The sequence below is a fragment of the Gadus morhua genome, chromosome 8 (genome assembly GCF_902167405.1).
Source record: "Gadus morhua chromosome 8, gadMor3.0, whole genome shotgun sequence".
In the NCBI taxonomy this organism is placed as follows: domain Eukaryota; kingdom Metazoa; phylum Chordata; class Actinopteri; order Gadiformes; family Gadidae; genus Gadus; species Gadus morhua.
Window position 1 is genome coordinate 6790596 of NC_044055.1, and position 14829 is coordinate 6805424.

Sequence of the window (14829 nt, forward strand, 5' to 3'; positions counted from 1 at the left end):
GAAGGGACTCCAAAGGGAAGTTGCTACAAAGGGGAGGGGCTACAGGGGGCTACAGGGGGAGTTGGGGGAGTGAAGTCAGGTTGAAAGGTCAAAGGTGAAAAGGTGGTGGGGGGGGGTTAAAGGGGGAGGGGCTGGGCTGGGGCTGGGGCTCACCTTGCTCTCACTGGCACTGCTGCTCACCTGGCTGTACTCCCTGTTGAAGGTGTGCATGAGCAGACGCAGACACTGCGCACGCAGGGGCGAGAGAGGTGCGGAGAGAGAGCGGGAGAGAGAGAGAGAAAGGGGGAGACAGAGAGGAGGGGGGGAGAAGAGAGAGAGAGAGAGAGAGAGAGAGAGAGAGAGAGGAGGTGGGAAGAGAGAGGGAGAGAGAGAGAGAGAGAGAGAGAGAGAGAGAGAGAGAGAGAGAGAGAGAGAGAGAGAGAGAGAGAGAGATTAATGTTATTCCAGATAAGAAGACGGTGACAGCACAGCGGGGGCGTCCAGGTTACTGTGTACTGTATCTAACCAGCAGTCAGCCGACTCAGCGGCATCACAAGAGTTGTACATGTAAACCTGGAACCGCTCCAGCCAGAGATTTGTAATAATAATAAATATCATATCGATAATAATAAAAATACAAAGGACACTATCAAACATATTACATCTAAAACAGAGCACAATACATTCAAATTATTATTATGTAATAAAATCACAAGTGTATGATGATAATAATAATAATAATACAGAGGTCTTAGAGGACTCTAGAGGACTCTAGAGGACCAGAGCAGGGCAGTCACCTTGGCAGCCAGCTCCCTCTGCCGCTGGTTGGGGCTGAGAGGGACGGGGCTGAGGGGGGCCAGGCTGAAGGGGGCGGGGCTCTGCGGGGCCGGGGGGCCGGCCACGGTGGGGCTCATCACGGGGCTCAGGGCGGGGCTGAGCTGGCTGGCGTCGCTGGTCTTGTAGAGCGCCTCTTGGCCCGCCTGCAGCGTGGCCTCCAGCTTCTCCCTCAGCAGCAGGTAGTGCCGGGTCTTCTCCACCTGGGGGCACGCAAACGCACACAGAGATACACACACACACACCCGCAAATGCACATACACACACACACGCACCCACGCACGCACACACGGAAGAACGTGAGCGAATCAGAGAGACAAATATTGTTACCGTCGCTGTTATTATTGAACCTATTTACAGCTAACCTACAAATGCTGTCCGATATAAGTGAGTTTGCCGCCCTCTAAAGGACGGCGTAGGTATGATGAGCAGCATAGCGTGTGTCATTATAGGCTTGACGCCCCGAACAGAAGAGAAATAAACATCAATAGTTGGGATCTGTCCACTGCTTCAAAACACATGCCAGCACTCCAACGGACACATCCTACCCACACTCAACACACACACACACACACACACACACAAGACGTTTTTACACTGCCAAATATGCCCGTCTTATGCACGCCTTTTGCCCGGCATGGTCCGCGCATTTCGTTCGTCCCTTTTTGCTTTGAGTGCGTGCGTGCGTGCGTGCGTGTGTGCGTGCGTGCGCGCATGCGGGCGCTTGTGTGTGTGCGTTCGTGCGTGCGTGTGTGCGTGCTTGCGGGCGTGTGTGCGTGGCTCAGCTGTCAGAGATGCCAGTGTACCTGATGAGTTCCACAGAACACCAACGAAAACATACCCATACCCACACCCCAACACACACACACACACACTCCAACACACACACTCCCATACCAACACTCCAACACACACACACACGCACACACTCCAGCACAAACACTCCAACAAACACTCCCAACACACACACTTCCACACATCAGACTCAAACCCACACAGAACACACACACACACACACACACTCCAACATTCCAAATACTCCAACACACACACACGGTCCGATGGCATCACGGCCCACGCACCTCCTGCAGGAGGCTGAGCTTCTCCAGCTCCCACTGGTGGTCCAGGATGAGGCTGTCGCTGCGCGGACGCCACCCGGCCAGGTTCTCCTCGCCGCGGACGTACGCCACCGACGTGTCCAGCACGCGCCGACGCCGCCGCTGCATGCCTGCGGGCGGGACGGAGCGAGGGGGGGGGGGGGGGGGGGGGGGGGGAAAGGTAGGTTAGCTAACTCTGCCTGGAGGAGGACGAGGGGATAGAGGCGCAGGTTAGGGGGGGTGGGACGCAGTGACATTATGGGATGCAGCGCTTTTTTCTGTATGTGTTGTTTCACGATTTTGTCATTGTGAAGGTGCTGGTAGATCAACATTGTTGTGCTGTGATTGTATGATAAATGCACATAGAGATCAAACGGCCCATATAGTGTTGATATATTGAACATTTCGGCTGGGCGTCAAACACACTTGTAATGAAATCTAAGGTCACATAATTCAATGTAACGTAATGTAAATAAAATCATTTAATGTAAAATGTCAAGCAATGAAATGTAATCAAATTGATTGTAAAATGATATAATTTAACATAAGGTAAGGCAACGACCAGTAAAGTGACAACATGTTACTTCATCAGACGTTACGTCATGAAACATACTCCAATTTTATGCAACGTAAAATGACAGAATCTGACCTGGACTTCCATTATCTGCCACGTGGCAGAGGGTCACCTCGTAGACCCCTGTGACCCGGTTGCTAAGGGAACAAGAGATAAGGGACGAAAGGTTTGTACGACAGAATGAATCAACACTGTCGGGTAGGGAGCTGAACGGGAGGGGGTCCCCCACCTCTCTGAAGGCCGGAGGCATCCAGTGCTGAACAGGTTCCTGATGGAGCGCGAGGCGGGCAGCTTGGCGTCGCGGGAGTAGAACACCATGCAGAAGTCCTTGGTGATCACGGTCGGCTGCGTGCAGTTCTCCATCTGGGGGAACAAAAAACACAACAGGTGGGGTTATGTCGTGACACGGTTCATATGTTATTACACGCTATAGTCTGAGAGAGAGAGAGAGAGAGAGAGAGAGAGAGAGAGAGAGAGAGAGAGAGAGAGAGAGAGAGAGGGAGAGAGAGAGAGAGAGAGAGAGAGCAAGAGCAAGAGCAAGAGCCCGAGCGAGAACAAGAATGGTCTCAGGCCAACACTCAAACAGAGACGGCATGGACTACAGAAACACCCTGCTGTTGTCGGGCTCCTACCTCCAGGTAAGCTGAGAGTGTGATGTAGATCTTCTCTCCGTATGGGGTGACTCGGTTCAGAAGCAGAGAGTTGTGCATGGAGCTGTCCCAGGCCGCCTCAAACCGGTAGAAGGTCCTGCTCAGAGCGGGTCAGGGGTGGTGGGTGAGGGGTGGAGAGAGGAAGAAGGACGGGAGAAACAGTGAGCTCACCGTCATGCACGTGAGAGCCACGGTTTCTACAGGGGAAATGACGGTTTGAGATATTTTTGTTTTGCAAAAAGCTGATGAAACGACAAAACGGAGAAAGAAAAGCGATCAGCGTACTACCTATGGTCAACTCCCAAGGAGACACTGGCGTGAGCATACGGGACAAGCACAGGAGGTTAGTGGTTAGGTGTGTCTAGGGAAATACAGGCTGAACAGCAAACCATCAGAGGCAACCAAAAGGTGGGTGGCACTTTAGGAGACCTGCAGCTTTGAAGCGTTAACGAGGCAGTCGTCAATAGGGAATTCCTCAGTCATCAAGCGCTGTTCGTACATGAAGATTCATTAGTAAACTGTTGAACTGTTCATCAGTTGTCAATTATCAAAATGATTATTAAATAATGGTGTATAAATGTATGCCATATAATTCTTTGGTTTTGGTTTTCATCCAAGGGATAGTTTATATCTGATTATGAATTGTTTACTAATCATTTAGGAACAATGCTTTATAAATGCTGAATTCATTCATATTTACTTCTACTTAATTAATGCTTCAGTTGCAGCTGTCCTAATGTGCTACAAAAAAGGGAAAACATAAGCCTGTTCACAGTCAAAGCGTGTAGCATAGAATATTATTAAGCAACATAAATTAGGTTCGGGTGCATGAGAGACGACAAAGCACAAACGATAAATAAGAAAGATAAGATAAGGAATAAAAATACGTAGTCTATACATAAAGCCGGAGTATGAAATGATCTGCTTGTATACTTGTCGTCGTGCTTGGGCCAGTAGTATCCACAGGACAGGATGTTGAGGGAGAGGATGTTGGGGTCTATGATAGTCTCATCTGCTTCTGGGGTGTTTCTGATGCGACCTGAGGGACAAATACATGGAGGAGAGGTCAACAAGGAAAGGTTGGAAAGTCAAACTAAATTCACATGAATGGCCCAACCACTCCACTGAGAATATTGAACCAACCACAGAGGTAGTTAATGCAAACAAAGGGTGAATATCCCCCGATTATATTTGACACATTACACATAATTCTGTATGCATTAACATTTTATTAACCTTTACGATAACCTTTAAAGAGACCCTATTATACTAGTTTTCTGGTCTTCATTTCTTATTAATGACTCCTATAGCGCAACCTGACACGAATCACAGCACAAAAAACGATGTAGATTCCCCTCCTCTCATCTGGGCGCTTTCAGCCTTCTCTGTCAACGCTCGGTGTCGTCCTTCTCCGCCCCCTCGCCCCCCTCCTGCCAACCCAACTCTGTTGTGATTGGTTACCTTCCTTGAAGCGCACGCGCGGGCAGATTTGACCAGGCATATGGGGGCGCGGCAGGAGTGCCTCTACGTAGATGATTTCCCGGAAATGTGAACAAGTGAATCGCAAACGTTGTTCCGAGTGTTTAGCGCTCTGCACAGCCACCCCAGACTGTCAGCAGGGAATACGTCGAAATGCATGTACGTCATTATTTGACACTTTAGTATGCTTAAACATGACTACCAATCATTATAACAACGTTTATAGGTCATAAAAGTCGAAAAAGCATAATAGGTCCCCTTTAAGATAACCTGATTTACCGATGGGGAGAAGTGGAATACATTTTCTTGGCTATTTTTAGATCTATGTTTCTATGTATATATTGCACTGGCAACTAAATAGCCGTGAAGTATTTGATTACTCACCGACAACAAGCTCCTTCACTTCCTTCCACTCAATATCGTTTCCTGTTTCGTGCGCTATGGTAACGGTAATCCTCCTTTGAATTCCCTGCAGAAACACAGAGAGAGGGAGACAGACAGAGAGACAGAGATAGCGAGAGACAGAGAGAGAAAGAGAGAGACAGAGAGAGAGAGAGAGAGACAGAGAGAGAGAGACAGTTAGAGAGAGAGAGAGAGAGAGAGAGAGAGAGAGAGAGAGAGAGAGAGAGAGAGAGAGAGAGAGAGAGAGAGAGAGAGAGGTAGATAGACGGAGAGACAGAGAGACAGACAGAGACACAGAGAGGATGCTGTGATACTGGCACTGTAGAATGTGAAGATTTTAACTTTCCCAAGATCGATAAACAATAAGACGAGATTGGTTTGGCGTGGTGACAGGCCAAACAGGAAGTGGGCTTGAACAGGAAGTTACCTGGTGCAAGAGGAAGGTCCCGTGGCAGGGCATGCCACCTCGGTGGTCCACCACAGAGGGGATGTAGCTGATGGAGAGAGCACAAAACCACAGGCTTAATACCGCCTCTTGGCCACGTCCATGTGGGCCTATTCTCACTAGTCACAGCACAACGAGGACTCACTCTCCGTTGGCCTCCAGCTCACAGATCTCGAAGAAGGCCATGAGGTCGTACTTGGAGTGGCAGGGCCCGGCGGTGGAACGTTTCAGAGTGCTGAGCTTGGTGGCCGGCACTGAGGGAAGGACATGTGACGTGTGAGGGATCGCGTTCGTTCAGGAACACATGCAGCACATTGACATGGAAAGATTCGACATTTGCATTCATGCAAAGGCAATTGAGTTTGGCTCATGAATTCAACTCCTGAATCATGCATAATTATTTCACAACTTCTTCGGAGCATTGTAAAATTGCGTGTGAGGAATTCGACTTTAAAGGTTTAAAGTGCAAAACACAAAACACACACTAATCTGTCAAACAATACTATTTACAGATGTTTCTGTGATTGAGATGAATGCTACTTTATCAATCCAATATAAGCACTATATTGAATTCAAATATTAGCATTAAGGCCAGTTTGTGCTATCATCTATGATAGTGAGAGCATCATGGATCTCCTCACCTGGTTTGGACAAGGGCATCACCCTGGGGAACTGTCTCCTGGATGGTCTCAGGGGACTAGAGAAGGAGTGGAAGAACCAACAACCAAGGAAACAAGTAGGGTCATTATTCCTGGTCCGTCACAACCCGTAACAAGGCATCACGGCAATCAGGGGGGGACACAGCGTCTTTCTCAGCCGTCTCACCTGATCATGTCTTTGCAGAGGGGGGGGAACGGTTGTTTCTGATAGTGTCCGAAGACCTCAAACACGATGGGCTGCGTCTTGATGTACTCCAGGAACCACTTGGTCACCTCCACTGTGATCTGGCACACACCCCAGACGATGCAATGTGTTAGTTTAAACAAGTGAAATCACATTAAACTTAAGGTTGCCGCTAAACAAATAGATGTCATGGGTGTGACTTCCATTAGCTTTTTGTTGTCTTTGGCGACACCTGTGGCGATAAGCAGTATCTTTCCCCATTGACATTGCAGTTGGTTTACTGCCAATGTCGCAACCCCGACTGATATATCGGCAGGCCGATATTATCGGCCGATATTAGGCATTTTTCAAACTATTCGGTATCGGCATTTATAATGGCCGATAAATGAATATAAAAAATAAAAAAAGTTTGTCCACCAGAGGGCGCTCTAACGCCCCAAACCCTCTGATTCAGCCAGAGTTAGGCAGAGTGAATGAGATCATCGGTGTTGTTCATGCGTGCAAGTGTGTTCATGGTAAGTTGGCAACTGTCACCAGACATACATTGCTTGAATAACAATTAAAAGAACATCCCCATCAATTCTCTAAAGTCGATAAGCATGACTTAATTCATGACTACCATGTCCAGTTTTGCTGTTATTACGTGTTAGCTGAGAGTGAAAAGGATTTAAAGGATAGCTACAAATAACCAATGTTAGGGAAATCTGTTTGTTTTGTTGCACATTTCTGGATTTTCTTTTTATATATATATGTCGGCATATCGGATTTTTAAATCACAAAATATTCGTATTTGTATCGGCCTTAAAAATCCTATATCAGTCGGGCTCTAGCAACAACACCCGGTTTCTAAAATTCATAATACTGAAAATGCAGTGGCTTAATCCCCTTTGTGTAGATGTCGACTCAACATACATTTATTTACATGAAAATCTTCGAGGTTCCCAGTTTAAACATAAAATGCACTATAAAATATAAATACATGAGCGGGGTCAGGCCTTACATTCTGAGGGTGGTGGAAGCCCAGTGGTGGACCCAGTGTGTAACCGTTACAGGGCTTACATTCTGAACGTGGACCCAGTGTGTAACCGTTACGGGGCTTACATTCTGAACGTGGACCCAGTGTGTAACCGTTACGGGGCTTACATTCTGAGGGTGGACCCAGTGTGTAACCGTTACGGGGCTTACATTCTGAGGGTGGACCCAGTGTGTAACCGTTACGGGGCTTACATTCTGAACGTGGACCCAGTGTGTAACCGTTACAGGGCTTACATTCTGAACGTGTACCCAGTGTGTAACCGTTACGGGGCTTACATTCTGAACATGGTAGAACCCCAGCGGGGGTCCCCTCCCTGTGTTCTTCAGTGGCTCGGTGGAGAACGCCTCGTCATGGCGGTGGATGAAGCTGAACGCAAAACAAAAATGTTGCAAATATTACTTACTTAGTAGAAATTATTATTATTCATATATTGTATACTTTTTCTTTCTTTCTGAAACACTGAAGTGTCTCATAAAATATGCAATATAAGAATAAGCATCATCACGTTAAAGATGAAAAAATGATATATATATATATATATATATATATATATATATATATATATATATATATATATATATATATATATACAGTCTTACTGCCTTCTTAAAGGTTGCTTGGAAGCCTCGACAAAAACAACAACAAAAAAAAACATATTTTTAGCGGACAAGGATAACACTGTCCACAAGCCAAGAGTTCATCTGAAGACAAACTATGTGGAACGTCAGAGGACCGCGGTTCTTTCCCTGCTGTTGAGGTTTATCACCCCCGGCAACGACCTTCAACAACGGTGTGATTCATGGAAATGTTTCCTTTGTTTTGAAATGGTTTACCATATTGCTATATTCAACTAAACATCATAGTACTATAATATAGCCTATCTTAGTAATAATAAAAATGAATCAACCAAAAAATCATAGTACAATAATATCTAAACTACTCCTCATTGTACTAAAATAGATCAACATCTCATAGTACTATAATATATAAACTGCACATCCTAGTACTAAAATAGATAAACATCAAAGTACTTTAATATACAAACTGCTCATCCTAGTACTAAAATAGATAAACATCAAAGTACTTTAATATATAAACTGCTCATCCTAGTACTAAAATAGACAAACATCAAAGTACTTTAATATATAAACTACTCACCCTCGTACTAAAATAGATAAACATCAAAGTACTTTAATATATAAACTACTCACCCTCGTACTAAAATAGATAAACATCACAGTACTTTAATATATAAACTACTCACCCTAGTACTAAAATAGATAAACTAAACATCATAGTGCTATAACATATAAACTATTCACCAAAGTACTATAACAGATAAACTAAACATTATAGCACTGTCTCATCTAGTATACTTAGGCCCAATCCCATTTCTACCCCTTACCCCTTACCCCTTACCCTTACCCTTACCCCTTACCCCTTACCCCTATCCCTTCCGTAAGGGGAAGGGGTAAGGGGTAGGAATGGGATCGGGCCTTGTTCCACACCGTGGGGGCCTCGGCGCTGCTGACTCACTTGAACTGGCAGAAGATGTCGGCGTACTCTGCAGAGATGCTGGAGGCCTGGAGGACCGTCACCCTGAAGGTGAAGGTGCTCCCCACCTTCAGGTGGCTCAGGGCCTTCTCCTGGGACAGCTCCAGGGCGTCCAGGCCCGGACCCAGCCCCAGCCCCAGACCCTTCAGGGGGCTGAGGGGGGGCTCTGGGGTAGCTACGTGTAGACACACATCGACGGGTTCACGTATTGGTACACAGATATGCATGTGAAGACAGATAAATCAAGAGTTGTAGCAATGTACAAAGGATAAAGATGTCGCATCAGATAAAGTTGTAGATATATATACAGTATATAGCTTTAGTTATATATCGATTTGGATGTAGGCATTTATATAAATATAGATATACAGATATGAATAAAGATATTCATATATAATTACAGGTATAAAGATATAAAGAGAGATATACATATATATAAATATAGGCAAACGAATAACTATAGAGATGCACATCCATCCATATGTTGATATAGATATAGAGGACTGAATAGACAGTATTGAGCAGTGCTGACCTGAGCAGGTGTTGTTGTTGACCTCGTCGGCAGAGATGCCCACCTCGGAGGACTGTCCCTGGCCCTCTACGATGCGCAGCTCCTCCTGGGAGCTGTGGGAGTAGGGCAGACCCCCCGGGCACGTCTCCGTCTGGAACTGAACACAACACACCCAACTCGGTCACTGTCCACTACTGGATAGGTTGGATTCTAAACGGAGACGGAGATATCGTTACGAGCGTGATTAGACGGTTGAATCGCCATTCAAAGTAAGGGGAGGAATGTTTTGATATGTGTCTAAAATTAAATCAATAGTAGAGGTGGACTAGTGTCTGTCATTCGTAGGCTAATTGTATTCCCTCTCTTTTGTTGACGATGTGCCAAGAACAATCAAATTGTAGTGATACATACAAAAGGAATTCTAGCAAACGACACATTAGCAGATGCTTAAATCCAAAGCGACTACATTTGGAGTCCTGGTTAGTAGTACATTTGCCAGAAGAAACATAGCAGAATTTTAAAACATGTCAAGTTTTTTGGGCTAAGCAGGCACTCGTTGTGAATCCACCTTCTCAAACTGCTGGTCCTCGAAGGATATCTTGGCAGTGCCGGACTGCCTCACGCCCGAGCCGTAGTCTGGGGCCTCTTCGTCGGCTGAGAGGGGGTCATGAGTGAACAGAGGTCAGACATAAGACACACTTACACCGCTTCGAGTTGAACCAAGGTCTGAACGAGGAACTTATCCCGAGGAGGGTACCTGAGATGGCTTGGACGGCCACCCTGAGGAACCCCTTCACCTCTCCCTTCTCGCTCACGATGGCCACGCGATGCACCAGCGGCACCGGGTACAGCAGGTTACTGAGGTACACAAAGGCTCTGGGGACACGCGGAGTCAGAGGTCATTGACCAGGGTTAGGGCTAGGGTCATTCACTGTAAACGCTCTGAGAACATCGGAATTAAAACATCTAAAAAGGGGAAGGGAACCGCTATATACGAGGTTTCTGTGGGCAGCGTGGTGTAGTGGCTGGGGTGTTTGGAACTCCATGCTGGGGTACAACGGTTTGAGTCTGTCTCAGAGCGGGATGCCTGTACCAGCTCCATTATGACGTGTATCTGATGTGCACAGTAAGCTTTGGATAAGGGCTAGTATATAGTAAAAATAGTTAGAAAAAGAAAAAACACTGGTGAGGACGTGTGCACCATATATAGTCGAAGGAAGAGAAGCTCTAGTCATATGCTGGACTAGTTGAGACTAACTACTGGGAGTAGTTAATTGTAAAGGTTTCGTTCTTCCACAGGTCAGTCCACAGAGTCCCAAGAGCAGCGACTGACCTGCCCACCAGACGGAACCAGGGGAAGCGGTCGTAGAAGGGGTCTCCCCCGGTCAGGGCGGGGTCGCACTCCTCCACGCCACTGTTGGGCACGTCCGCAGCACGGTCATACATCTCCCTCATCAGGTCAAGCCTCTGCCTGCAGGGGTCGAGTACACACACACACACACACACACACATCCACACACACACACACATACACACAAAAAACACACAATTAAATTAACGCTTCTCCTCTTTCCTTCAGATCCTCTCTTGCTCTCTCTCTCGTCCTCTCCGGCCCACGCACGCACACACACACACACACACACACACACACACACACACACACACACACACACACACACACACACACACACACACACACACACACACACACACACACACACACACACACACACACACACACACACACACACACACCCCTTACGTTACCTGAGTTTCTCCAGAGTCCAGTAGTGTGTGGCTCCATTCTTCTGGTCTTGGACCTCGACTGCGACGATGGTCTTGGGGAAGGGCCTCCTCTCCCTCTCCTTTGCCGCGCTGGCGGGCAGCAGGTCGGGGGGCAGCGGGGAGTACAGGGTGTCGGTCAGCAGCACAAACTGGAACTGGACCTGGACCAAGGAAGATGTCAGAGACAAGACTGGCAGTTAGCATCAGAAAGGGCTGGACGTTCTCTGACTGGACGTTAGCATTAGCATCAGAAAGGGCTGTACGTTCTCTGACTGGACGTTAGCATTAGCATCAGAAAGGGCTGTATGTTCTCTGACTGGACGTTAGCATTAGCATCAGAAAGGGCTGTATGTACTCTGACTGGGCATTAGCATTAGCATCGAGGTACTGTATGTACATTAGCCTAAGCATCAGAGATGGTGAATGTTAGCCTGGCTATTGCCAGACCAAGCTCAATTGTAGATTGCACGTTGGTCTGGGGAAGCTGCCGTTATCTTCTTCAGCACAAGAGGCGTGATCAACGGGCCAAAGTTCAAATGACTCTGTACGCAATTGGCTGCTTGTCGTCGCTTCCCTGTCATCCCTCCCGCAAAAACGTGTCGGAAGCAGAAAGAAATGTATTGCCCTTCTCCAGACCCTTCTGCAGGGCGAACTCAAATCGCCGGCAGAATGGGCGGGGCTACCCAGTCTAGGTGGATGTACTCTGATGGCACATTTCCACCGGAGGGTTCGGTTCGGTTCGGTTCGCCTCATTCCGGTAGGGAGGGGGCGGTATAGCCAAGCTCAGTTCCGAGGTTGCCTTTCCACTGCTGACGGTACCCCTATGGTAGGCCGGATGTCGATCGCCGCGGCAGCTTCGTAAACATCGTGACATCATAGCAGCACGACACAGTGAAGCCTGCTCAATAAAAACAATAGGCCTAAATAAAATAAAAACAATAAAAACTGCCCCATCAAGCTCCCTCTGCACGTCTTCCTAACCCAAGAATGCAGAGGAACGTCTCCACCTCCTTGTTCGCCCAAGTTAAAGTTTTGCGCAACATGTCCATTGTCCAGAATAATACCTTGTGGGTATGCCTACTGTTGGTTAGTTTTTATCCCCATGTCGCCCGGAAGTGACTATTCTGTCAACCAATCAACAGAGGGCGCGTGTAGCTCGAACTTGCCAGCACACTTTCAGGCTTCTCAGTACCCCAACGGAGGAGTACTGGAGACGAGTGCTAAACGAGCACGGCTCAGTACGGCCCAGTCTGGGTCACGCCCACTTTTGGCGGTGGAAACGCGAACCGTGCCGCACCTTTGCGAACCAAACCGAACCCTCCGGTGGAAATGCGCCATAACTGTACATTAGCATTAGCATTAGAGGTACTATACGTAGGCTATTCCGGATATTAGCTATTAAAAACGTTTGCTTACTTCAATGGACAATGATTGCTGTACACATTTATCTTACACAATTGTTGATACAATTCACAACTTTCAAAATAGGAAATATATTAGGAAACAAAAAGGTGAACATGTCCCTTTTAGTAGAAAGGACACAGTATGGCGGGACACCACCTCAATTGCCTTAGAAAACACAGAAGGCTACGTTTACCTTCTTCTTGAGCTCCACGCTGATTGCATTGGCCTCCTTGAGGAAGATGGCGTTTCCCCAGAGCAGGTCGCGGAGCGAGGTGAACTGGTAGAAGCGCCACTTCCGGAAGGCCCACAAAGCGAGCTCAGTCTCGCGCGGAGTCCACGGCACTACAAAGGGAAAACAGTTCACAGCGCCAGAAAAGTTTATCAAATTAACTAAAAATAAAAAAAGAAAGAAAGAAAGAAAATGTAAGACAAAAAAAGAACAAAAACAAAAAAACAAAATAAATCATCAAAAGTAAAAAAAATACAAAATAAATTATAATAAATAATAAATAATAAAATGTAGATGAATAATCAATGATACAGAAAATTGCGATATTTCATTGCAAGAGGCTTCTGATGATGGTTCCATCAGAAGCACTACTCATATACTGATCTGATCTCTAAACTCTTCTGACTTCTGACCCCTCATATATTTTGTTCATATACCTTACATTTCAATACATTAATATTCACATTCAGGCCATTTCACAGAGCCTTTTATCCTAAGCGACTTACACTAAGCAGATTTTTCTGAAGAAAATAACAATCAATATTATAACCAAGGTGACTAAGAAGGTTGAGTTGATGATGAACTTCGTACCTTCCTCCTCTGGCTCCTCTTCCTCCTCGGGGGACTCCAGACAGCGGGAGTCAACTTGTTTCTGAAGAGCCTCCAGTTTGCTTTCATAGTCCTGGAAATAAAAAAAAACATTACGACCAACCCCCCAAAAATGCAGTCAAATGAGTCCGATGACCTACTAACCAACTTCACACAGCAGTAAGGTAGTGAGTTGCCCAAGTGGACTTACGGAAAATACAGAATGCGGTCAATGGTTAGACAAATTGTACAGGCTCACACAAAGAAATAGCTTGTGGAAAAAATGTGACTCTTACCAGTCGCTGCTGCTCAAGCAGATTGCTGGCCTCTTCCCTCTCCTTGCGGTACTGGTCCTCAAGCTCCTGCAGTCTGGAGGGGTTAACAACACTTTATTCTACCCCTTCATTCACACACTCTACTGGGAATAGGACTTGTACATCAGAATGTATCATGGGGTTTTTGGTTTTGGCGATGCTCCGCCATTTTGTGACTCGTGAGAGTTGTAGTAACATAAAATCCTACATAAAGGCAATCCAATTTCAGTTTTTTTACCAAAACACCATTTCTACCATCAACATTCCTATATGCTGCCAAATGAAGGCAGTCGTTGCGACGTCACGATGACCTTTAATTATGCTGTAATCCATTTGGATGGTACGCTGGAACGTGCAAGTCGTAAGGTGCAAATCTCCCAGTTTTCTTGCGGCATTAGCGGAGGCACGTCCCATTATGGTCGTAATATATTTCCCGTTTCTCATTGGCTAGTCATTGTTATTGTTAGCTACATTAGCCTCTTTATCAAACCCGCTCGAAAACAAACAACACAACTTTACATTGTATTGCACGCACAGCAAGACCGTGCAATGCATAAATTGGTGACCAGCATAAAGTAGCAATGTAATCAAGTGTGTAGAAGCATTTAAAATCTACATTAAAATGACCAACGTGATACAAATACAAAGGAAATTACGGGCACAGCCATTTTTGTTGACGAGTAGTACATTCAGCCTCACTGAACTCGGTCTACTTTCAAAGTGACGAGATATTACGACCAAAAGGGGGCATGCCTCAGTGAAATGCCGCAAGAAAGCTGGGAGATTTGCGACTTACAAATTGCACGTACCGGCGTACCATCTAAATGGATTACAGCATTACTATAGACCCTTTAAATAAGAGCCTCTTTGTAGGACAAACACAAATGTCGCTAATAATAATAATAAGCTAATAATTATGGGTCTTATTACTAGAGACAGCTGTCCACGCGTCGAATAGCCCTCTGTGCAAGAGGGCTATTCAATTCATGCTGTAAAGGATCACTTTACAGTACTACAGTACCCAACTTACATTAATACTTCTACTATTGTCTTTACTTAATAATAATAAAAATTGCAATCATAAACAAAATAATTAGAATTAACA

General features: G+C 46.0%; 1 protein-coding gene across 11 annotated transcripts in view; it reads right to left on the reverse strand.

The window, feature by feature from the left end:
• Positions 1-14829, reverse strand: part of kif1ab (kinesin family member 1Ab) — a 36816-nt gene that overhangs the window by 8548 nt on the left and 13439 nt on the right. For 4 of the 11 annotated variants that reach the window (XM_030362996.1, XM_030363000.1, XM_030363002.1 and 1 more), the window contains 23 exons: positions 13707-13779; positions 13414-13504; positions 12787-12983; positions 11172-11350; positions 10738-10875; positions 10162-10280; positions 9973-10058; positions 9426-9561; positions 8876-9068; positions 7615-7705; positions 6286-6404; positions 6102-6157; positions 5606-5714; positions 5443-5509; positions 4998-5082; positions 4068-4173; positions 3423-3446; positions 3117-3231; positions 2714-2847; positions 2560-2621; positions 1896-2041; positions 777-1016; positions 154-225 (listed from right to left, as the gene is read on the reverse strand). In XM_030362996.1, coding sequence (XP_030218856.1) covers positions 154-225; positions 777-1016; positions 1896-2041; positions 2560-2621; positions 2714-2847; positions 3117-3231; positions 3423-3446; positions 4068-4173; positions 4998-5082; positions 5443-5509; positions 5606-5714; positions 6102-6157; positions 6286-6404; positions 7615-7705; positions 8876-9068; positions 9426-9561; positions 9973-10058; positions 10162-10280; positions 10738-10875; positions 11172-11350; positions 12787-12983; positions 13414-13504; positions 13707-13779 — 2638 coding nt within the window. The remainder of the gene's footprint in view (positions 1-153; positions 226-776; positions 1017-1895; positions 2042-2559; positions 2622-2713; positions 2848-3116; positions 3232-3422; positions 3447-4067; positions 4174-4997; positions 5083-5442; positions 5510-5605; positions 5715-6101; positions 6158-6285; positions 6405-7614; positions 7706-8875; positions 9069-9425; positions 9562-9972; positions 10059-10161; positions 10281-10737; positions 10876-11171; positions 11351-12786; positions 12984-13413; positions 13505-13706; positions 13780-14829) is intronic. The other 7 variants (XM_030363005.1, XM_030363001.1, XM_030363004.1 and 4 more) reach the window with 4 other exon arrangements.